The sequence below is a fragment of the Talaromyces rugulosus genome, chromosome I (genome assembly GCF_013368755.1).
Source record: "Talaromyces rugulosus chromosome I, complete sequence".
Classification (NCBI taxonomy): Eukaryota; Fungi; Ascomycota; class Eurotiomycetes; order Eurotiales; family Trichocomaceae; genus Talaromyces; species Talaromyces rugulosus.
In genome coordinates, this window is record NC_049561.1 from 5,238,355 (window position 1) to 5,263,161 (window position 24,807).

The 24,807-nt window shown below is 47.0% G+C and overlaps 7 protein-coding genes across 7 annotated transcripts; 4 read left to right on the top strand and 3 right to left on the bottom strand.

Moving 5' to 3' along the window:
• Positions 1-164: 164 nt before the first annotated feature.
• Positions 165-3,449, bottom strand: TRUGW13939_01790 (uncharacterized protein; the record flags this gene model as incomplete). Its single annotated transcript, XM_035484988.1, has 5 exons — positions 165-1,530; positions 1,593-1,755; positions 1,817-2,181; positions 2,381-3,115; positions 3,187-3,449. The coding sequence occupies 5 exons, from the start codon at positions 3,447-3,449 to the stop codon at positions 165-167; spliced, it is 2,892 nt and encodes a 963-aa protein (XP_035340881.1).
• An 877-nt stretch (positions 3,450-4,326) lies between these two features.
• Positions 4,327-5,489, top strand: TRUGW13939_01791 (uncharacterized protein; the record flags this gene model as incomplete). Its single annotated transcript, XM_035484989.1, has 2 exons — positions 4,327-4,915; positions 4,975-5,489. 2 exons carry the CDS (start codon positions 4,327-4,329, stop codon positions 5,487-5,489), a joined length of 1,104 nt encoding a protein of 367 aa, XP_035340882.1.
• Positions 5,490-5,841: 352 nt separating this feature from the next.
• Positions 5,842-6,105, bottom strand: TRUGW13939_01792 (uncharacterized protein; the record flags this gene model as incomplete). The annotated part of the gene is made up of 2 exons (XM_035484990.1): positions 5,842-5,931; positions 5,989-6,105. The coding sequence occupies 2 exons, from the start codon at positions 6,103-6,105 to the stop codon at positions 5,842-5,844; spliced, it is 207 nt and encodes a 68-aa protein (XP_035340883.1).
• Positions 6,106-8,657: 2,552 nt separating this feature from the next.
• On the top strand, positions 8,658-9,589 carry TRUGW13939_01793 (uncharacterized protein; the record flags this gene model as incomplete). The annotated part of the gene is made up of 2 exons (XM_035484991.1): positions 8,658-8,916; positions 8,991-9,589. The coding sequence occupies 2 exons, from the start codon at positions 8,658-8,660 to the stop codon at positions 9,587-9,589; spliced, it is 858 nt and encodes a 285-aa protein (XP_035340884.1).
• Positions 9,590-10,357: 768 nt separating this feature from the next.
• On the top strand, positions 10,358-18,188 carry TRUGW13939_01794 (uncharacterized protein; the record flags this gene model as incomplete). Its single annotated transcript, XM_035484992.1, has 8 exons — positions 10,358-10,881; positions 10,957-11,792; positions 11,847-12,494; positions 12,546-13,099; positions 14,662-14,773; positions 14,833-15,078; positions 15,144-16,565; positions 16,621-18,188. Coding segments are annotated over 8 exons (5,910 nt in total), but the record flags the coding sequence as incomplete, so codon positions are not given.
• A 238-nt stretch (positions 18,189-18,426) lies between these two features.
• Positions 18,427-19,731, bottom strand: TRUGW13939_01795 (uncharacterized protein; the record flags this gene model as incomplete). The annotated part of the gene is made up of 1 exon (XM_035484993.1): positions 18,427-19,731. One exon carries the CDS (start codon positions 19,729-19,731, stop codon positions 18,427-18,429), a length of 1,305 nt encoding a protein of 434 aa, XP_035340886.1.
• Positions 19,732-21,948: 2,217 nt separating this feature from the next.
• Positions 21,949-22,278, top strand: TRUGW13939_01796 (uncharacterized protein; the record flags this gene model as incomplete). Its single annotated transcript, XM_035484994.1, has 1 exon — positions 21,949-22,278. The coding sequence occupies one exon, from the start codon at positions 21,949-21,951 to the stop codon at positions 22,276-22,278; it is 330 nt and encodes a 109-aa protein (XP_035340887.1).
• Positions 22,279-24,807: the final 2,529 nt, after the last annotated feature.

Genomic DNA, 24,807 nt, shown 5'->3' on the forward strand with positions numbered 1-24,807 from the left:
CATCAAATATCAATTGGTTTATAAAAGTATGTACAGGGTTTTAAAAATGGCACTAGAAGAGTAAAAGACACGGTCGAATGTCGATATGACAAACTGGTCTAGATTGCTAGACCAGTGGACAAAGCAAGAGTATCGTACAGGGCCGGTCGAACGTTTACCTTCTTTTATTGTGTTTTCTTGGCTGTGTCTGCAGAAGGCCCGGTCCCAATTGTCCAAGCTTGTCCAACCAGATATCCGACAGACCACAGATAGGCCAGCGCAAACCCGCTGGCACCAATGAGGGCATTGAGCACAACCCACAGATCGGGCTTGTTCTCTGGCGGGGGCACAAAGGCCTCGAGGACATGCCAGCCCACCATGCTTAGATAGAAAGCAAAGTGGATGAGTGTGGTGAGAATGCGCACCGTTGGTTCCTTGGCAGATCGTGATCGGTAAGTTTCAATTGATGTAGGAGGCAAGCCAAGTAGATAGGCCCATAGCAAGGTCATGACAAAGTAAGGAATTGCCAGCCCTTCTCGCTTCAGCAACGGGAACATTGTCCAGGACCCCAGAACATTTGCCCAGCCAATCCATGCTCGGGATGTTTTATTCAGGCCGCTTCCGCCTCCGAGAAGAAGGGTCATTGGAAGTAAGGGCAGTAGAACACTCTTTTCGTGTACCTGGAAAGAAAACAGGAAGAACCCCCAAGCGCAGCTACTTAAAGCTGGCAAGATGAGTTGTGACCGAGGGTAGCGGAATATTACCAAACAAGGGAGCAAGATGGAGCCAAGAGTGGCACCAAGAGACACTTGTTGCAGCTTATCCGACGGGAAGCGATTCAGCTTGTAGAAAGTGTGTATAGCACACCACGCATTTGCGACTTTGTCTTCGAACAAACCTCTGGCAAATGGGAATATGCGATGAATAATCTGGGAGAGGTGGAGGATCGGTGCGTAATACCAGGCGTTCCTGTCTAGTTCGATCGGGATGTTTTGCATGATAGGAGGGATAGTATCAGGGGCGGGAGAACCTTGTCTCCATTCATGCAAAGAAACCACGACGAACGGGGCTAGTAGAATAACAAATGCAGCTATTGTCGCCAAAGCGATCGAAAGAAGGCGGCCGATTCTGATTCGCGGAAACAGACAGCTTCCCAGAAGAAAAGAGAACATGATCGGGGCGTAATACAGAGCCATCTGTTTAAATCCCAAGGATGCCACGAAGAAGGCACACGCAAGGGGCCATCTGCCTGTCAAAATACTCTCTATGCTCGCAACCACCAAACCCAGCATCACCGTGTTGTATTGAAAGTGGCCGTGGTCAATAAGAATAGTAGCCGGCTGCATCAGGATAGCAACAAGTGCAATAGAGGTTGACCAGGCCGGGCTGCCGTGTAAACGAGCATATCGTCGTACAAAGAGGACGACAGCAGGAATATACACGAGAAATTCGGATACGATGACGGTGGCACGCATGTATAATTTCAAAAGAGGGTCCTCAATTCCACGTGAGGTATCGAGCGCAAAGAAAGCAGGGTCGACTCGGGAACCTCTGTTGTAGAACCAATCATTAGCCGATGCTATATCTCAATAGCCTTTCAAAACCTGCCATACATTTTTCCTAGTAACCAGCTGTGGTAGGCAGTCAACGGAGGGTAGTCGAGACCCCAGTACTGCAAGTCGTAAAAGTACCATTTCGTCAGAGGGAGATGGGTTGTGAGCTCCATCCAATGTCTTTGCGCCTCGAAATCACCATGCATAGGAGGCGATTGAAAGCCTGAAGAGATGAAATTTTAGCATGTCATCGCGACGACGTAGGGTGCTTCTGAACCAGCTACCTGAATATCCCCACAAACTCACTGCCCACCTGAACAAGCCCACGGCCATGAGGATCAAGGGAAGGCTAATCCATTGTGATGTCCCTGCTCGCGCACCCCATAAGAACGAAACCAGAGGGAAAGCAGGCGCAGCTTGGGCAGAACCGGGTTCGAGAATCAGATCATTGTTGGAGCCGGAGGTCGATGGGAAGAGCTTCCTTTTTTGACGGGGACGATGGTTGGCTGCAGATGCCATGTTCGCAATATCGAAACGAATCAATTGACTGCTCCCATCAGTTGACTGTTCGTTGAATCTGAGAAACAGTTGAGGTGGCCGGCGTGCTTGTTTGATGGTGTCCGGGAAGCTGGTCAATATAGAGTCGGCGCTAAACCGCATACGGGTTGGGGGTTGATGTCATGGTCCAACAACGCGAATATGCGCAGGATACTTAACACACTTATTACAGAGGATATTCTACAGATAGCAATAATTCGGCCAGAGCCAAAAGTATGAAAGCAAAAAATGGTCATGCACTCGTTGTACTTGTAAGTTGTACTTGTATGTACTCATATCTACAATTTTACCGCTGAATCCTGAGGACGCGGCCATCGGGGCCAACTTCAATACCAAGATGCTCGCGCAGAAAGGAGGTGGCCTCTGGCGAGGGCGCAAAGGCTGAGCGTGAGGTGGTCGCTGGATTATAGGACCACTGATCCCGTATGACATCAACCAGTCCTAGGTCGAGTATGAGAGCTCCGCCTGAAGAAAAGGTATCCAGCGGATGGCTATCTTTGGCTAGCTGGCGAGAGTCGTCTTCTCCTGGCTCGGCAAGTAATTCTGTATGTTCCAATGCTTCATCTAAAACGGTCTCCATAGCCTCCGGCAAGGCATCGTTTTCCTCGTCCCGGCGAACGCCTCTCTCTTCGGCATCATGATCCTGGGTTGTCTCGTCCGATACAGTGGCGGTACCATCGGTAGCCGTCGGTCGGCCGGCATTCATACGCACGCGCTCCACAATCAAGCCCATCATCACCAAATGTATCAACAGAATGAGAAGGTCGAATATCAAAAATCGGAATCGTGACACGGGGGCCTTTTGTCCTACAAAATCAATAAAAAGGCCTCCATGCAGATAGCCTCGGGTTTCTTCGCCAGCAGCGGGATGCACGAATAGGAAATGGAGGAGCATGCACAGGAGGTTGCTGCCGAAGATGGCGCCGATGAAGGGCTGGTTTCTCGTGGGGTCGAAGGGGGGCGCTTTGGGGGTGAAGAATATCATCTGTACAATTGCACGTAGAGCAAAGAGCAGTAAAGAGCAGCTATGTGGTGTTCTCAGTCAGTGACAAGCATCATATTTAGAGCAAGGACGGGAAACTCGTCAAACACATACTCCATATAATACAGGGCGGCCAGCTGGCAGTACAAGACAATATCCAGCTCGCGCAGCAGCCGGTCAATCAATGCGGTTTTGGCCTTTTTCTGAACAGCGTGCCTCAGGTCCTGCCGGGCGGGGGTCGCAGCGTGGTCAGGGCCATCGTCAGGGCCATTGTCATGGTCACGGTCATGGTCATGGTCGGCGACGTCACCGGGGTCCGGGATGCCAGAGACGTCGGCGAAGTACTCTGCATCCCTGAAAGCATCCGGGGTGGTCATAGAGGTGTCATGGGGAACGCGGGCACACGGTGAGGGAGAGCACGCAGTCGACGCGCCGGAATGACAGGCGCAAAGGCAGCAAGACAGAAAGAAAGAAAGAGAGCGATACTGGCGACCGTTTGATATGCGAGATGCGTCCCGGCCAGGCCAGGCTGCGGATGAGGCTCGCGCCCGCTAACGACAGCGCGGGTGCGGCTCGGCCGGATGAACGTCGGTCCGGCGCCCCCCGGGCCAATCACGTGCCAGTCACGGGACGTAGCGCCAAGAGCGGGGCATCGCGCTGCTGACTAAGGACCGTCCTCGTCGTGTGTTTATCTCTGTTGTTTATATCAATGTTTATTATTGTTGATTGTGTCTGCGCCTGTCCCACACTCGCCCGGTGACGAGTATCGCCCGCCCATTGGGCCTCTCAAGTCACACAGAATCACAGATGGCAATAATGGCGTTATCGCAGCTCAACTGCCGGCCAAGCCGTAAGGTTTCATTGCGGCCGGCGCAGGCAGCGGCCACTGGCCACAGTCCGGCAGCCAGCCCCATCAGGATCGCCCGCCAAGGCCCAAACTCGCCAAGGAGGGCAGGAGCCATCAGATTCAGGCTCCGCCCCCCGACCAGAGCCGCTGTCGTGCCTGCTCATGACAATATTATCAACCTCTCTCTCTCTCTCCCTCTCTCTCACACACACCGGCAACTCGCAACACGCCCTCGCTTTTTGCTTTCTGCTCGTTCTCTGAGCACCGGCATGCTGCGTGGCATACCATGCGTGCCCTTCAGCCTCCTTCGCCCTCTTATCAGACACCACTATAGGTGTGCCTTTCGCCAACTGCTCTGAGAGGCGAGACCCAACGTCTCGTCTCCACGGTCACAGGGCGTCTGTGCCATGCCGCAGCTTCCTTTCAGCGCCATTGTGGTTGCTGTCTTGATATGGTGCCATGTCCTCCCCACAAGCGCCTGGTACTGTGGCTTCTCCCACGTCAATTGCATCGACGGCCTCGCCCAGTCCTCTTCGTTTCTCAGCATAGATAGCTTCGCGTCACGCCCGCTGGGCTTTGTCTATGGCTTTGATGCCGGCTCCTCGCCCCATGACGGGTCCCCATCAATCAAAGTCGGCTACTGGCTCCAGTACGATGCCGACGATCTCGAGGGCTGCATTAATGAATTGTCGGGCGCCAATCGGACGACAGAAATTGCCCTGCGTATCGCCAATGCCCCGGACTGGCCCGGGTCGATAAGCGGACATCATCACCAACACCACCATAAATGCCAAAGCATCTGGTCACACGGAGACCAATGCGCAGGCAGCCTGAAGGCCTATTTACAATTTGCAATCTACAAACTAAGCACATCGGGGAAACCTTACGACAGCCCCCTCGAAACTGCCCTCGAGCAGCTAATGGACCCAGCTCTCGTCCACTATCTACCCGGCTGCCCGCCGACCTTGTTTCAACAGGATGCAATTCCTGCCTATCGTACGATGGTCCCCCGTCATCCCTTTTTTTAAGCTTCTCCCTCGCTAATCTTGTATCAGCTTTTGTCAACGAAACCTCGTTCGATGGCCACTCCAGTGATATTAAAATCGCCGAACCTGGCAATCCTTTCTGTCCGTGGAGGACTATGTACATTCCAAACACGACTGCACAGCAGCAAGCTAGGCAATGGGCCGTCGGTATTGTGACTCGAGGACCACCTTTTGGCTCTGAACCATTGCAGGGACCCGAAGAGGTCGAGGTCGAGCTGGTCTGCACAAGAGCACCCAGGGAATTCCATATTGGTGAAAACGAGCACGACCACGACCACGACGACGAGCACAATTACAAGGACAACGACGATGCACGTTACCATGTACCTGACTATGACGGTGATAACGGCGATGATCCAAACGATTTGGGCGACGGCTTCGAGAACCACCCAGATATCTCTCGTTTAAGCTCTTTTTTAGGTGGCCGTGACATAATTGATGCTTTCGACTTCGACGCTGACTACGACTTCGATGACGATGAAGAAGAAGCCGAGGACGATTGCTCTTCTTCTGGGGACACCTAAGTCATATTTTCTTTCTGCACGGGTTGCGGTGTTTCACTTTTGGCGTTTTTGGGTTACGAATCATACCCGGCATTTCCTTGGTGTACATATTTATGGGACTATTTCCGGGTACATCACTTTTCTTAACTTATTGTTCATCGTCCACGATCACGTCCGACCAAAAGGGTTGGTCGAGTGGGTCATGATATCATGTATATACTTAACGGAGGGTTTTCCATCCACCATTTATAAAAAATAATCCAGTAACATATTCATCTATTTCTCTATTCTGGTGCCATCAACATCGTAGCCCATACTATCCCACACTATTTTACATTATTTTGGTTTCTAGAACAGCCCTGTGATCCCAGTCCTACATCGCTGGTGGATGCGGTAGCGCTGCCTTTGGGTGTGAACGAACCATCCCATCGTTGAATCCATCTGCATGATGCATTTCCCAGTACTATACTCTCGTAGCAATTAGCACCTTCCTTACATTCTTCAATGATACTTAGCTAACCGTGATCAGAGTTCGTTCCATTCGATACGCTTGCCAGAGAAAGATGGCTTGCATGATGAAATTGAGTATGTCGAAGACCAGGTTTTGCCAGAATTCTGGGGAGAGCGAGTTTGTCATTTTTTTTTTCCTTTCGTTGGCTTTGACTAGACAGGGGCTTGTTGGGTCTATTGGCTGGCGATATGATCAATTGATGTTGCTTGTCACAAGAAGATAGAAGATGGATTATAAGTCTATAGCCAAGTTGAATAATGGTGCATGGCTGAGAGAGGTTTGTTATAGAACGGCCAAGTTGAGATCGATAAAATTTGAATTTGAAATTAGCGGGCTATTTAAATAATTCTACTGTTTCTTGTACACATTATATCAGTCGTCAATAGTATTGAAGTGTTTTCTTTACCGCCCACACCTAAACCAACATGGATGTAGACAAAATCCAAAGTCCAATTTTAGCAAGTAGGACACGACTGATACAAATAGATGTCGCACAGCAGTCGGAAGTCACGTTTCGGGCCAATCATTCCCAGGCGGTATCGAATCAACCAATTCCTCAAAAAGAAAGAATGGAAAGAAATAAAGACGTAGATCATGTTGTGCAATGTTCGGAAGCTGGAAAAGATGTACCGGTTCTGAACCCGGGGATCCGGCTGAACGACTCTCCAAAAAGCCGGTTAGTGGCTTATATGACAATTTAATAACTAACTTAAATCGTGCATAACTGGATTTAGGTAATTCATGTCAGCCTCGTCAAAGGAAGACGGTTTATTCGTGACAGAATACCATTGTGGTTACATCCGTGAATGTATCGGAATGGCACAACATATCCTTTTGAAATGGCATTTGGCATAAATTAAACGACATACGTGACACTTCAACTGCATTCTCGTAAAAAGGTTCATGGTCAGATCTGATACTATCTGTTCGGTAGTCGGATGGGCATCCGGTCTCCTTTGGTTCCGTCAACGGCATCGATACCTACATAAAAGCGATGCACAGCGCTAAGGGCCTCGGCGTCACGCCGCTTTATGCTCAGTAGAGCATATAATTGATACGAACCTTTCGATAAGGTAGAGTAGTTGCGTATATTCATAATTTTTTCACCTGGGTAGTATACAAAATAACCTTAGACTCCAGTAACACTAGATAAAACAATAACTTAAATTCAGTCCATAAAATCTTACTTTCAACAGATAAACGTCTAACTTATTATTAATATCACTTTATATATATATATATATATATAGATTAGTAAGTAGCTTATAATATTTTAAACAGTCTATAATCCTTTCTGTAATCTTTCGGATATCAAAGTCCTGAGCTTTGGGTGGTCCGAAACAAGACCAGTCAAATAGGGTCAAATGGCACTAATCCAGTTTCTTTGAAGCCATTCCGAAAGGTCTCGGCTTTATATGCCATCGTGCGGGCTTCCGGGAATACAGTAAGAAAGTCGATTTTATCAATAGGGTTGAATTCAAGCCTCATCGGCTGTTCAACCAGTTGTCAATATTGTCGTTTGAAAACTGCAAAACAACTGACATCAAAATATTGTAAAAGAGGCGAGGAATTTGTAGGCATGCAGATTGGAATCATGTTATTCTCAGTGTAATGGGAGTGGCCGCTCGGTGTCTGATACTGACATCTGGAGTTTATATCTCATCCAACTGAGCAGGTGATCACACAAATTGTCGCTCATTAATAAACATTTGAACACTGCTACTGTCTGTAATCGCTACATACATATGTAGCTTATCTTATATATATCTCTTCTTCATATGTCCTAATTATATACGTACTAGAGCTGTTATTTCAACAATACATACCTAACCACTTGATGTCACAAACCCTTATGCCCCAAGTATATATTCCCGAACACGACAAGCCAGAGGTTGCATAAAGTTTCAGAATATGAACGAATATTATTATTGAATTACTTAGAAGACTTGAAGCTATCTAGGGGGAAATTTCTTTTGTGTGCAAGCGGTGCTTCTTCAGGAGAAGTGCGCTCAGGTGACCTGATTCCACCGACTTACTGTCGACATATCAATTGATATTGCACTCCCATGGTATTGTTCAATATCAATACCTGAGCAAATCTAATAATCTATGGACTATGTTGTAATATTTCATATTTAATCTATCTCATTTATATAACAAACTTTAAATTTGTATAGAAGCTCGCAGTTCAATATTGAAACGGGTCAACCACAATTCAATGTTCACGCGGCATCCATGGTAGAACAATATGCAGTTCAATCAAATTTATCCCAGCTTTTCCGGGTTAATCGATTCGAATCTATAGCTATACGTAAAATCGCCGCGTCTATTTCTTCTGGCATCCCTCGGCAAGGGATACTCCTGCGGACATTTCAGCCTTGTATGCTCGGAAGAGAAAGCACATTCCGGACAAGGCTCGTTATCTTATCGCTTTTATTCATGACCAAACAAGGCACATATTCTCCGGACTTCTTTGTGGTTTGAGAAAATGTAGGGATTTTCGTCCGGAATGCCCGGGGAATACCCTTGGACGCGTAAGTCATTACTCATAGCTGATGATAAAGTTAACTTCTTCTTTGTTACCGCGGGGCTTTGTAGTTTTCTCCTCGAACGGTTATCCGAACATGACTTACCTGTGACCTTTCGTTTATCATACTATCGAAAAGAAAAGAAAAAGAATGGATTTATCCAAACAAGACGAATTCGACAACATCCATTCGAGCAATATGGATTCTGGCGACAGCGACGCTACCGAGCCCTTTCTGAAGGGGCGCGAGAAGAAGCAGTACCAGCGTCGTGGTGATTTTATTCGCTCCCCGGCGTGGTTCGTGTCGACAATAATTCTGCTACTTCTACTTTTCCTAGAGAGCATATCTGTATTCGTGCAACCAAGAGTGTGGAGGAATACATACGAGCATGGATTCAGCACTGAGCTCGGTATGTCATACCAGCGAAGTTTCTCAAAAAAAATGAATGCTCGGGCTAATACCACTGTTTTAAAAAAACACCAGCCTTCATGAAGCCAGCGATAAAACTACACCAGAAACGATTCGCAAGTCCGATACGCGACCTCCCCAATGGGACTTTATACACGGTCTTCGAACCCTCCGAGCCACGATACGTCGGACCGCCAACATCCGAAATCGACGAAGCGTGGGCATCTCTCTTACAGGGCCGATACATTCTTTTCGATGACCAAGACGTCTCCTGGCTCAACTCCGACAGCGGGCTCCCGAAACTACAGCCTTTACCTTCTCGGGGTGACGCCATCCCCAAGAGCGGCTACTACGGGGGGCCCGATATGCTGCATAGCTTGCACTGTATAAACGCAATTCGCCAGCATTTGGATTTGGATCACTACAAGGATCATATGTGGTTGCCAGAGGAATATCAGAGGATGCATATCGATCACTGTATTGAGCAGCTCCGGCAGGCCACGCTGTGTCATGCTGATATGACTCCGGTTACGCTCAAGGCAATATGGACAGATACGCCGCACTGGGCGGCATTGGGCCAAACGGAGAGAATGCATACTTGCCGGGATGGAATGGCGTTGAGAGAGTTGACGTGGGAGAGGGGCGAAGGAACGGAGAGAATTACTTTTGGTTAGAGTGAGATTTAGAAGGGTGCAGGCATCTTTTTTACTGAGTTATTCAAATTGATCAACTGATATCGACAATTAATCAAGAAACACATTTTCCAGTAGGTAATTGTAGACGTAACATTGTGACAAATAATCACACGTTCGTCTAATAGATGCCAAACGGAAAAGTTATATAAAACTCTTCATTGACGTGACGGATGAGGTATACATGTAAACGCCCTTCACATGGCAGTAGTACTCTAGCAGAAAAATCATAAATCATCGAAACTATCAGGATGTTCTACGCAGTCATAGGGCATAGACCTCAATAATATTAATATAAAAAACATTGGATTTATATAGTGATGTCGTTGTGGGGCCAGAAACATTATTCTGATTGGACAATTTAGACGCGAGCCAACCACATTGAGAAAGATAGCCCCACCAAGTCCCGTACGGAAACATGATTGGTCTACAGGGCGTTGACTGCTGCCGGACACAGTCATCAACACTCTTGCGTCTGTTCCTGCCCTCGTCGGCCTCACCTGGGATGTTCTTCGTCTCATCTCTCGTGACTCATGTATATCCTCGCTGATACCAAGCCACTCCCCACAACGCATCGTATCGCCATCTCTAAGTAGAGAAGCCTCCCAGAGTCAGCATTACCACTACACCCCACCTTGTGTGGGCTCTTTGTCGTGTGTGGGGAGAGCTAGGCTCGCCCACTTTATTTCGCCGTCATCGAATCCACCGTCCCCTCTCTGGACACTGCTGTGCTGTCAATCCGGAATAAGCGACCACGGAATCCCGGAAACTCAGGGTGGCTCGCAGAAACGTCACTTTCTTTCAATTCGACTTCTCGCCGGCCGATTCTTCCCTGCCGCCTTTCTCAAGATGGCCGCCGCCTTCGATGACGAGGACCTCTCGGTCTCCCTCTCATCATATCATCAAGATCCCAATCGGCCACGCGATCAACCACCACCCGGTGCCGTGCCTAGCGTCAACCCGACAGCCATGGCCATGCCGCCGCCGCCGCGACCCAATACCCTCAATCCCAACAATGGCAGCCACAGTTCTTCGTCGGTACAGTCGCCCGCCACGCGGCGGGACATGCAGCGGCTGGATCAGTACAAGACAGTGAAAGTCTTGGGCGAGGGCTCGTTTGGGAAAGTCAAGTTAGCTATTCATCAGCCCAGCGGCCGCCACGTTGCCCTCAAAATCATCCCACGCCGGAAATTGCTATCCAGAGATATGGTCGGCCGGGTAGAACGTGAGATACAATACTTGCAGTTGTTACGGCATCCGCATATTATCAAATTGTAAGGATATCCTCACCAAAATGACAATTGTCTAGGACTTTTTGTGGCTATGCTAATATGACGGATTCTTTCTAGATATACTGTGATTCCTACGAAATCCGATATCGTCATGGTATTAGAATACGCAGAAAGGGAATTGTTCGACTACCTGGTGAAACGAGGCAAATGCAACGACGATGAAGCCCGCAAGTTCTTCCAGCAGATAATATGCGCCGTCGAGTACTGTCACCGACATAAAATTGTGCACCGAGACTTGAAGCCCGAGAATTTACTGATCGATAGCGAGAAGAATGTCAAGATTGCCGATTTTGGTCTTAGTAATATTATGACGGACGGAAACTTTTTGAAAACAAGCTGCGGAAGCCCCAACTATGCAGCGCCCGAAGTCATCTCCGGCAAGTTGTATGCCGGGCCCGAAGTTGACGTCTGGAGTTGCGGAGTCATTTTATACGTCCTTCTCGTCGGCCGATTACCGTTTGACGACGACTACATCCCTGCGCTATTCAAGAAAATTTCCGCTGGAAACTTCCATATGCCATCCTACATTTCCCCGGGAGCTGCGCGACTTATCAGAGCCATGCTGCAGGTTCACCCTGTTCATCGAATCAGCATTCCGGATATCCGACAAGATCCCTGGTTCCTGCAAGGCTTACCAGCATATCTTCAGCCACCGCCAGAAGATTTCATTGCGACGGGTGCTGATCCAAACAAAGCTGTTGATCGTCGTAAGATTGCTCCGGGAAAACCAGACTCGTTCCAGGAAAAGATACACGAATCTGCGGTGAACAAACTCGAACACACCATGGGATACAAAAAGGAGGAAATTGAAGACGCTCTGCGGAAGTCCGAGCCAAGTGCAGTCAAAGACGCCTTCTTCATCATCGCAGAAAATGAGCTGATGCAGACTAACTGTACGTGCTGATATTCCCCACACCTCTTAATTGATCATGTACTGACCATAACAGCTCCCCGGGATGATAGTCCTGTGGCCAATTCACCTCCCGCGGCAGCCTCTCCTCCTCCACAACAAAAACCTGCGGTTCAATCGCCGCAATCTCCCAAAGCTGCTGTAGCCGCTGCTCGACAAGATCATGTCATCTCCCCCTTGACTCCCCAGGTACGGGAAACGAGTCAATCGGCGGCGCCATCTCCGACTCACGTGACTCCTACTTGGACCCCTGAGCTGCAGAACGATTCTGACGAAGAGCTACGTGTGAGCCATGTTCGAATTCTACCGACAAGCCTTCCTTATGTGCATGAACAAATAATGGAACAGCGAGGCGGGGTACGGGGAAAGGGTCGACAGCAGGGAAATGACAGTTCACCACCGGATGCTGATATAGAGAGCAATTATCATCCCATAGAGAGGACACCGGAACAACAAGCTGCGACTGCTCGGGCGTTGAAGCCACATTCTCGCAGCCTTGTAGACCTAGACAAACTTCGTTTTGTGCCTCCGGATAGATTCCAAGCAGCGCACGTGCCACCGAAACGATCGAGAAAATGGCAATTCGGTATTCGTTCTCGAAACCAGCCTTACGAGGCCATGCTGTGTCTATACAAGGCCATTGCAGCAGTGGGTGGTGTATGGGAAATCCAACCAGCAGAGCCAGGTATGTTTTGACACTTATCGTTTGAATGAAAGTTACTAAGACCTGAAATAGAAGGCGAGGCAACACCCTTTGAACATGACCCTAGCCAGCCAAAACCACTCCAGCGTAAATACCCCGACCTACCTTCGGATTACTACATCCCTAAGGAGCCTTGGTTCATTCGCGCACGATTGCTGAAGGAAGGCGTCACTGCGCCTGGTGTATCTCTCAGCGCTCATAGCAGCCGGAGTGACCTTGGCGATCTCCGGCGGAAAGTTAACTTGATGAACGTATCCATCAGTGCTGAAGACAAGGCGGCCATTGCGGCTGCGGTACAGGCCAGCTCTGAAGGCGCGAGTGGCAGCGGTCCTTCCTCTCTGGATCAAATGCAGTCGATGCGGATATCATATGGAGTATGGGTCTTCATCGACATTCAACTGTACCAACTTGAAGCCAACAATTACATGGTCGACTTCAAGTGCGACGGATACCAGAACGTCATTCGAGCCGACATCGACGGTGAATGGCGACCCGTCAGCAAGCGGTTTCACAACAAAGAGAAAGAAGTGACCAGTCCATATCCTTATTTGGATGTGGCATCGGATTTGGTTGCTCAACTAGCGATTGTAAGCTAGCTTGAGCGGAACTTAACTCGAAAAGTGGCATTTTCGTCCGCCTATATATTCCATGATTCTGTCAGGTATATTTCTTTCTCTTCTGCATTCTGCTGCAGTTTGTTCTTTTTATTAGCGAGGCGTCTTTCTTATTGCATACCTGGGTGGGTGTTTCTGCTGGCATTGAATAAAACCGACCCTCTTTCTCCTGCAAGGGGCGGAACGAGGGTCCAGTTCGATTGATTTATGGCAGCTTGGCTGCAGGCGTTTGAACTTGTTTGATGGATGTGATACACCATTTCCGTTTGCTTCTGGCTATCTCCTATAGAGCCAGAGGCAGAGGATTGCATCAGCCACAGGAACGAGCATTTGAAGGCATTGATTGGGTTTTTTTCTTCTCGGTTCAGTCGATGTATGAATTTTATAAATTATACCTGAATTATATATAGGATGTCATTATTTTTATTAACAATTATTTTCGGCTTTTATTGAGTGATGTGTAGAATTGGTTGTGGTCAATAATCAATTGATCAGCATTGACGGTCGTTTGACATGTAATAATCTATGTAACTATCACATGTGCAACTGATGGCAAGCATGCGATGACATCAAATGGAAAATGCCAGACAGACATGAACACTGCACGTGAATAGTCTAGATCGCATTTAGCTGACTAGTTGTTTAGTACCAGCGTCAACTATTGTGGATTTGATCGCCACCATAATAATTTACGTCAACATTGAATACTAGCATCATTCAAGTACACCACTATCGTTCACAAAAACAATACCGACTAGATTACACACTTTATACTGCGAATAAAAACTCGGTCGATCTTACATGTTTTTTTATGCCTAAGCTGACGTAAATGTGGACAAAAGAGCCTCGGTACTTTTCCCTTACATTCAACTGTTTCTAATTATTCTCACCACCTAAACAAACTCCACCGGGATTCGGACATCGATTTCGATCTAGTTTAGCTTGTATGGTTAGCAAGAAAACCTGGACTTGCCCCACCAATAATAACATTATTGACTCCCTGAGCGTGTTAAATTTTTTTGTCTCGGCTTTCTCCGTGGTCTAAAAAGCAGAGACTAGCTAGCGTAGTGTACATTGGATTTTTGGGACGGATGCACTATTTTATGCGCGAAATAAGATCGCGATTGACGATACCCATTTACTTCTTACAGGGCAGTGCATGGGTAAATGCTCATTATCGTGGTGGGTAAAAAACGGCGTCGCCGGATCCGGACCGACTACGGGCGTAGTCTTGTTAGTAGTGAGTAATAATGTTGCGGACCCCACTGGCCTGACGCTGCCAATGATGATGGTAGTAATAGTAAAAGCAACTCAAATTATGACGGGTGTGATCTGATCAGCACATATAAGGTTCATAAACGTCGTCTCCTGCTCTTTTATTCTTCCTGTTTTCTTGTCTGTGTGTAAACTAGGGGTGATATATTGATACATCACTCGAGATAGTGTTGATTATTCTCAACGTCCCACTTCGCGCTCGTTACAAATAATCCATTGATAAGCTCGCACTCGACAGTTAAATAATATCCATGGCTCAGCAAGAGTATACTCCGGTCCCCCAACCGCCGGGCGTGCCCCTGCTCGGCAACATCTTCGATATCGAAGGCGAGGTTCCATTGAGAAGTTTGGAGCTTCTCGCCGATACATACGGTACGTCACGCTCACTGAATTAATCTCAAATTGATAAATTGCTAACGAAATATGAGCAGGCCCGATCTATAGACTGACCACATTCGGCGTCTCGCGAGTGTTAATCACGTCCCACGAGTTGGTCGACGAAGCATGTAATGAAGAACGCTTCAGAAAAGCCGTGTTCGGTGGCCTGCACGAGATGCGACATGGAATCCACGATGGATTGTTCACGGCCGTGTATCCCGGCGAAGAGAATTGGGCCGTGGCTCATCGAGTGCTTGTCCCTGCGTTTGGCCCATTGTCGATTCGCGGAATGTTTGATGGTGAGTAAAACTCCCGGGTTGGCATCAAACCAATTTCTTTTTTTAGAAAGCTGAGTTGGTCCTAGAAATGTATGATATTGGCACACAGCTGGTCCTGAAATGGGCCCGTCAAGGACCCAAACACTCCATCACTCCAACAGATGACTTTACGCGTTTGACATTGGACACGATTGCGCTGTGTGCTATGGGCACTCGCTTCAACAGTTTTTACCACGAAGATATGCACCCCTTTGTTGACTCGATGATGGGCATGCTGGTCGGTGCCGGTCAGCGAGCTCGTCGGCCTGATCTTATCAAGAACTTGCCAACAAGCGAAAACACGAAATTCTTCAACGACGTCGCCGCGTGCCAAAAGATTGCGCGCGATCTACTTGAGGAACGACGGAATAACCCCGAGCCGGAAAAGAAAGATCTGCTGAATGCCATGGTTCTGGGCAGAGATCCCAAGACTGGCCAGGGGTTGACGGATGATACCATTATCAACAATATGATCACTTTCCTGATTGCAGGTCACGAAACAACATCGGGATCGCTCTCGTTCCTCTTCTATTATTTGGTGAAAACACCACATGCGTATAAGAAAGTCCAGGAAGAAGTCGACTCCGTCATCGGCCGGAGAAAGATCACTGTCGAAGACCTTTCTAAGCTGCCCTATATCAATGCATGCTTGCGAGAAGCACTTCGCCTGAAACCTACTGCTCCCGCAATTGTTGTTGAGCCACACCCGACAAAGAACACCGAAGACCCTGTTACACTCGGAAACGGCAAATACAAGCTCGAAAAGGGCGAGCGAGTTGTCATCGTCGTGCCTAAGCTTCACCTCGATACTGCGGTTTGGGGCGATGATGCTCTCGAATTCAAACCTGAACGCATGATGGACGGCAAGTTTGAACAGTATCCTAAGAACGCATGGAAGCCGTTCGGTAACGGTATGAGAGGGTGTATTGGACGACCATTCGCGTGGCAAGAGATGCTCATCGTGGTAGCCATGCTGTTCCAGAACTTCAATTTCCAGCCTGATGACCCGAGCTACAGTCTTCGTATCCAACAGGCGTTGACAATCAAGCCCAAGGACTTCCAGATCAGAGCCACACTGAGAGAAGGATTAGATGCTACGACCTTGGACTCGGTCCTCAACAGTGGTCAAGAACCCAAGGTAACTTCTAACAGGGAGAAAAAGACAGTTGCCAGTGGGCCATCGGAAGCAGGAAAGCCAATGCATATCTTTTACGGAAGCAACACCGGAACGTGTGAAGCATTCGCCCGGCGACTGGCTGAAGATGCCGCGGGCTTCGGTTATTCCGCTCACATCGATTCACTCGACTCGGCAATGCAGAAAATCCCAAAGTCGGATCCGGTCGTATTCATTACTGCGTCGTATGAAGGCCAACCGCCTGACAATGCGGCTCTCTTTTTTGAATGGCTCAGTGGTTTGAAAGAAAAGGAGTTGGAAGGTGTCAACTATGCCGTGTTTGGGGCCGGTCATCGTACGTATATGCCTTGAAAATATGGATTTACCAAGCTAACATGGTGCTACTTCAGACGACTGGGCCGCCACTTTCCATCGTATCCCTACTGTGGTAAACGAGCTCGTAGAGAAACATGGCGGCAAACGTCTTTGCGAAATGGGCGTCGCAGACACGGCTGACGCAGATATCTTCACCGCGTTCGATACATGGGGCGAGTCCCAGCTCTGGCCGGCGATAGAATCGCAATTCGGAGCCTCGGAGAAAGGAAAAGAATCCAAATCCAAATCTGCACTGAATGTGGAAATCAGCTCCGGAATGCGCGCAACGACTCTGGGCCTACAGCTCGGCGAGGCTCTGGTAGTTGAGAACAGGCTCTTGACAGCCCCGGATGTGCCAGCCAAGCGTTTGGTCAAGTTTCAACTGCCGTCTGATAGCAGCTACCAGTGTGGCGATTACCTCGCTGTGCTTCCTGTGAACCCCAGCGGTGTCGTCCGGAAGGCAATCCGACGATTTGGCTTACCCTGGGATGCCATGCTCACCATCCAGAAAGCTGCCGGCGCAACGGCGGGCCCGTCGATTCCGTTTGACACGCCTATATCTGCGTTTGAACTATTGTCGACATATGTGGAACTCTCCCAGCCGGCCTCGAAAAGAGACATCAACGTACTCGCAGACGCCGCGGCGGCGGATCCAGACACACAGGCAGAGCTACGCTTCCTCGGGTCCAGTCCAACTCGATTCGCAGAGGATATCGTGGCCAAGCGCATCAGTCCGCTGGATTTGCTCATTCGCTATCCCAAAATAGACCTTTCAATTGGCGATTATCTGACTATGCTTCCGCCCATGCGCGTTCGTCAGTACTCGATTTCGTCTTCTCCCATCAGAGACCCGTCTGAATGCTCGATCACGCTTTCCGTTCTCAACGCACCATCTCTTCATTCGACGGGCTTGGATGAAATTTCTGAGGAAGAAAGATATCTCGGTGTAGCATCTACTTATCTATCCTCTCTCAAGGCTGGCGATCGTGCGCATGTCATGGTTCGCCCTTCAAACAGCGGGTTCAAACCACCCGTTGACCTGCAGACACCTATGATCATGGCTGCCGCTGGGAGTGGTATTGGTCCATTCCGCGGTTTTATCATGGACCGCGCGGAGAAGATCCGGGCTCGTAGAGGAAGCAGCGGTAGTAACAGCGAGGGTGATTTCAAGCCCGCCCCTGCCATTCTCTACGCCGGATGTCGCACAAAGTGCAAAGACGACATCCATGCTGACGAGCTCGCGGAATGGGAACGGCTTGGTGCTGTTGAGGTTCATTGGGCGTACTCACGTCCTGAAGAGGATGGCGCATCGCACGAGGGGCAGCATGTTCAGGATGCGATGTTCGAGGATGCTACGAATGTGATTTCTCTATTCAACGCAGGTGCTAGGATATATGTCTGCGGTAGCACCAGTGTTGGGAACGGTGTCCGTGACACCGTCAGAAAGCTATACTTGAGCGAGAGGAGGAAACAATTGGCAGACGGGGTGCTGGAACAAGACTCGCCGGCTCTATGGCCCGACCTGGATGAAGATGCAGCGGTGTATAAGTTTGTGGAGCTATTGAGGACGAAGGAGAGATTTGTTACGGATGTTTTTACTTGATTTGGTTTCACGATTTATGATGTTCATGTCTTAGAGGGATAAGCAAGAATTAATTCTCTCATTCATAACTCCATATCAACTGGTAGCTAGGGCTACATAAACCCATGTAGAAATGCCGCTCTCTATATCCAACTTTCGAGTCTTTAAACTCATGGATACGTCTAGAAACATAATATTTTATCCACTATAAAAGTCAAAACGTGCCGAGCAAGTCTAGCTTAAATTCATCAGATAAAATTCAGTCCAGCTCGAGACAGCTCTTAGGCAGAGGAACTCCAAAGTAGCCCAATCGCTTTTGGAACCTTCTATAATTCATCTTCCCGGCTAACGAGAATATCCGGGGGCCTTCGGACTTCAACTGTTCTTCGGTGTACCGGCGGATCAGGATAGACGCAATTCTTTCCCGGGAGCTGGACTCGCTGATCACGCCAGAGGGGCACAAGACCCACGCTAGAGCTGTTTTCTCTTCTGGCCCTGATTTTTCCAAGGGATCTGCGCCTGTAACAAGTATGTAGTGTACTTCCCACAATAATCCATTGTTTGCTGCGAACCCCAGAAGCGTCCAGCCGTCCTGTCTGATGTGTATATCAGCGCCTCCATGAATCAGGAGCTGAACTATTTTAGTGTGTCCTCTCGATACAGCTTCCCAAATTAATGCCCCTGAGCCGCATTCAGTGCGCTTCTGATTGAAGTCAGGGTCAACGCCCTTCTCAACTAGTAATTGGACTACCGACGAGTTCCCAGATGTTACCGCAAGCTGTAGGATTCTCTCGAGGTAGGCGTGGTCGAATTTGTCAAGGTCTAGACCATGTTCAATCAAATATTCGACACATTCCTCGTCTTGCCCTTTTGCTACAGCTTCCAATGCCGATCCATGCCCCGAAATATAGACGTTTGGATTCGCACCCTTCACTAATAGGTGACGAATCAGTAACACGCTGCTTCCTACATCTGTTGGTATCAAAGAAACCAGCGACCTGTCAAACAAGTTTACTGATGATGTTGTGTTTGACTGACAATGAGCTCCGAACCATCGTAAGTGACCGAGTATTTTCTCGAATGTTTCATCATCACAGATTCCTATGGAGAAAATCTTTCTCAAGCCCGCTATAACTTCTTTATCGCGGAGAATTTCTATGTGTTGCAGAACAATTTTCTGTAAATATCCAAAATTTCTCTGAGAGATGTCATTGCAAAGTAACTTTTTGCAGTTTTTCAATTTTACTCGCAAAAAGTCCGCACCACAGTCAACCAGGGTGTCTACGGCGTCATAACAGCTGTTTTCGAATGCATGGTCAACAACTGTTTCCCCATCAGCACTGACGGCATTGGGGCTGGCTCCGAGAAATGACAGGTATTGGATCATACGACTATCAGTAGTATGCCAAAGAGGCGGATGCCCATTCGTATCCAACGCTTCTAGATCAGCGCCACCATACTTGAAAACCGTGACCGCAGAGAAACGGCCTGCTTTCACCGCCCCCGAGAAAGTCGTCGGAGTTAGTGCTGAATCAGGACACATGTTGAGGAAGAGTTTTGCCATCGTTCTTGTCGAGCCACCATCCACGTTTCCTGTGTTGTAAGACCCGAAAAACCTCCTGTAATGCAAGTCACTCATCTGAGCACCATTTTTTATTAATATCTCGGCACATTCAGTGAAACGAACGTCAATAAATCAGTCTAATAAATCATTTGACAGTTTAGGTCTCTGGCTTAAGTCGAGGTTATGAAAGATGGAGAACAGAAGCTTGACTTGATGGACAAGTCGACCCAAGTACAAATACCGACCTAACCGCTGCAAAATTTCAGGCAGGATTTCTAGAAATTCGTCCAAAAAGTCATTTTTCGGAATGGCTTCGGCCAATGCCGTAATAGTTTTCTTTGAGTTAAACCTCAGCGCACTTTCTACAGCTTTTGAAAAGGAGAAACGGTGTCCTTTGGCCTCTCGAATGATCCTCCGAACGGCGAGCTCATTGTCCCTTCCAGCGGCAGTAACCAATCCTAGTTCACATAGACTAAAATCTCGGCGGTAGAGGTACTTGTTCAATAAATCAAACAGTTGGCAGTTTGCCTGGCTAAAGGCATTTAGATCTCTCAAAAAATAGCAGGTTTCTCCGACAAGAATGATGGGCTGCTGGTAGCTCCAGGATCGACATTTTCGGTAGGAGTGTTGTTTTATCACTTGGTCGGTAGCGAGGAAACAACCGCTTGGATTTTCCCGCCGCCATTTTATTTCTAGTGTTGTCGTCATGAAGACGCTTTGATTGACAAGAGGAGTGTGAAAATTCCGTTACCCTGAATCTTCGGTTGCCTTATACAGTACCATGTTTCGACACATAGTAGTCGACATCAATACAGATAGCCATAGGGGGGATTTGGTGCCTGTACGTTCTAATTCGTGAGGATTGGGAACAGCGGTGTTCTTGTGGCTCTTTTTAACGGCATACCCCTATGAGAGGTGTCGGTAAAAGTTGCATTTTCTTCTCTATTCTGACTATTATATAGTTATGTGTATTGACATTATTACTGATCATAAAACTTATCAACTTTGATACTATTCTTTAGGTTAGGATCAGCAGTACCTTGGTAAGTAAAATACATATGGTAATTGATACGTGATTCATACCTATTTGTGAGACCCACATAAGAGAGGGACACGCATAATCGAAGGCGATGGACGAGTCTGTAATGGAAGAGTTGAGGAGAATCAGTTACACTGCTTAACCGTTACACTGGATTGTGGTCTGGTGATTCCACTGGCTTTTTTATGAGAAAACCGAATATTTGGAGTTCTTGGTCTCTTCCTATGCGCTAGGATGAGCAACGCTAATAAGCTATAAAAATATCAATTATTTGACTCATTGACTCAATACGGCTCTTGAGTCTCGAAAACACTGGCCCAGAAGTTTGCTCTACGTGCTATGCTACCATTACAGTTTCAATCGTACTTACAATAGTGTCGATGACGTTGCTAGTACGTGGGTACCTCTCTTGGTCTCTTGATATTATCTGTGGCTGCCTAGGCTTCCACTTCAAAATGAGGAGATACTGAAGAGGTCGAGAAGCTTGGTTTTCAATTTTCTGTTATGTTCTGTCATATATTGCGTAGAACGGAAAAATTCCTAGTTTGATTAGATGAGATATACAACCTTAATTGTGCGTCAACCTTAATAATGCGTCGATCACACATAATGTTACCCTCGTATTCCTAAGATCCGTCGGCCAGTAAATACTTCACCAATCTTACATGTAAGGGCAGATTGGCTTATCAACCACACCATCCAGCTGAGGAAGCCAAGTGTGATTAATATTCAGTAGTGATGCTTCTCAGCCATGATTTTATGTCTTGTTTACACATTCATCACCAGCTGTAAATAGTATGAGGTTATTCATACAGAACGGAGTATAAAGGTTATGTATGCACTCCGTACTTTATATTCTGTATCTTAGACATGCATCTCTCGCGTAAATGCAATGCCTAGAAATATTTATCTTCAATTCTAGATCTCACTTAGGGCTTACATGTGGGTTCTAAATAACAACCTCATTTTGGCCCTGAACTGTCACGCCTGAGCTGCCACGGATACCGTTACATTACTAGCTAGTAGCCTTGTCATCAGCAACTACGATGCTCTAGATGTCGGTGGTTTCGTAGCTTATAAAACGGCCGTCGATTCCCGTTATCGTTGTCATTTATTTCACAGACCACTTTCTTATTATTAGCTCTTTCAACATCAACAAACCCAAACAAGCTATCAAAATGCATGCCCCCAATGCCCTCATTGCTACACTAGCCGTCATGGTTGGCGTCACCTATGCCTCTACCGCCAAGACTACGTTTGGCTTTACCGAGGGAAACCCTGGGTGCGTTGTCTCCGTGACATCCGAATGCAACCTGGGCTGCAGTTCTATCGTAATTCTCGATGAGGAGAAGGGCTGTCACGAACTCACCGAGTCCATCACCCGTCCTGCTTGCACTGGCAAAGTCACGATAGACTCTACTGCTACTCCAGTCGTTGCCCGGTTTGTTGAGGACGAATGCTCGGCCGAGTGCATTATCGATGACGACACATGCACCACCCCTGCTTAAATAATTAGAATCGAAAAGAGCTATGATGTATTTTGAACCTTTTCCATCTCATCTTGGATTATTTACTGATTATAACGGATGTAGATGAGTTGGAATAAATTGATGGACGTTGAAAATGCGGATAGCGTTAACATGGTCTACACGGAGTCACTTCCATTTATTTCCCACCCTTTCAAATGTTCCTATCGAATTCTTCTGTAAATAGCTCTTAGAGCACACGAACGGGTCTAGCCCGTGGGACAATAAATCGGTTTGCCAAACACCGTTAAATTTTTATTTTTTATTTTGGAATTCGAATTGGCAAGTGTCAGACTCGGTCAACTGAATAAACTTCATATCATGGCCTATTGATGTTGAATACAACCGTCTCGATCCTTTGTGACTGAAAATTAAGCAGGAAGGGAAAAGGAGCCCAGGGTCCAGTGTTTCTGTGGGGGGGTAAACATGAGGCTAAAACCTTCATCTTGATGTAACTAGTAATCACTACTGAAATCTTAAGTTAGTGTACGACTTTCCAGGGGTCCAGTTGACCGGTGGCGTAAATTTAGTGGCTAGAGGCTTACTGGGTGTCACCAATGGAAAATGAATTGACAGGGGGTCAGATTATTACCACTATAAAATTCCTTAATACCACGCAGTTATGGTTAGGAAAGGTCTAGGTCCCTTAGAATGAATAAAAATGCGTGTTGTTTAAGGAGATAGTGATGTGGTAATAATTTGACGTGGTATAGTCAGCGTCCAGCCCCGAGTTTCCCCACCCCCGCATCATTCCTCGGCCCACTAAAGCCCTAATTAGGAACTTGGCAGTACATGCATCATCAGGGTAGAAGCGGAAGTGACTCCGATTTCGAGGCTTGTAAAATTAGCCTTGGATGCTAACGTATTTTATAAGCACCCCGGGACACATAAGCGTCCCGGGACACCCTCTCAATTTCCTCCCACTTTCAACCAACCATACATTTGAAAATCGCATAACCACACCAATATGCCTCAGAACGCTGCAAAAACCCCTTCAAACAATGAAGAAAGACTTCTGCTTGCTATGAACGCGTTAAAAAAAGGTCAAATAACCAGTGTGCGCGAAGCAGCACGTGTTTACTGTGTACCAAAGTTGACGCTTTACGCGCGAATGTAGGATCGCGTGCATCACTTATATAAGCGCCCTAAAAACACCAAATTGTTAGAAACTGAGGAAATTACACTACGCGATTGGATTCTCTTAATGGATAAGCGTGGCTGCCCTGTTAGGTCTTTAATGATAGAGCAAATAGCCAATTGCTTGCTTGCAAAACGTAATTCTATTACCTCACCACCAACTATTAGTAAGTGCTGGGTGAGTAATTATTTAAAGCATCAGCAAGATCTACAAACCCGTTATATTTATAAATATAATTATAAGCGTGTTTTATGTGAAGATCCAACAATTATTGACAGCTTTTTTAATGATTTTAAGCGCGTTTTTACCGAGTACAGGATCGCTGAGAAAGACGTTTAGAATTTTGATAAGACTGGGTTTGTTATGGGCATCATTTCTACTATAAAAGTTGTATGCAGCTCTAATTATAAAAGGAAACCTCGTCTACTACAGCCTGGAAATCGAGAATAGGTCACAGCTGTGGAATGTATAAGTGCAAAAAGGATTGCTATGCCTTTACTTATTATATTGAAATCAGTTAATAAACTTCTTGATTGGTATAATCTGCTTAGTTTATTATCTAATTAGGCAATTACTGAATCATCAAATGGTTAGATATCTGATGAATTAGGCCTTGAATGGCTTCAAAAAATTTTTAACCTTTGGACGAAGCCTTATATAGTTGGCCGGTACTGTTTTCTGATTCTTAATAGACATAGTAGTTATCTTACACCTTTATTCGATTAGTATTGTGCTGTAAATGACATTATTACTGTATGTATGCTGCTATATTCGTTATACCTGCTTCAACCGCTTGATGTGGGTGTTTTTGCGGTTCTAAAGCGCTTATATAGACATGCGGTTGAGAACTGGATGCGCTGCGGTGTCAACTATATTGATAAAGACGATTTTCTCACAATGTATATAGACATTTGGGATAAAGCCTATACTATATAAAATATTAAGAGCGGCTTTTTATTGATTGATATCTCACCATTTAACCGAGAATGTGTGCTATCTAAGCTTGATATTCAATTGCGGACACCTACCCCCCCAAGTACGAGTCATTCTTCTGTAAATTGGTCCCCAAAAACACCAAATAATATAAAAATCCTGATTTGTCAAATAAACACCATAAATTGGCTTATAAATCAACATCTTACCCATCCAAGTTCGCCTACTAAACGCGCGTTAGACCAGTTGATAAAAGGTTGCTCGTTGACCATGAATTCCGCCACTATATTGGCGCAGGAAAATCAGGAATTGAGAGCAGCGAACCATCACCAGAAGCAAAAAAGGATAACCCATGGTAGGCCTATTGACCGTCAAGGAATTTTGACAGTTTCTGAAGGTCGCGAGATAGCTGCAGCAGCGTTGACAGCCCAGGAAGCTTT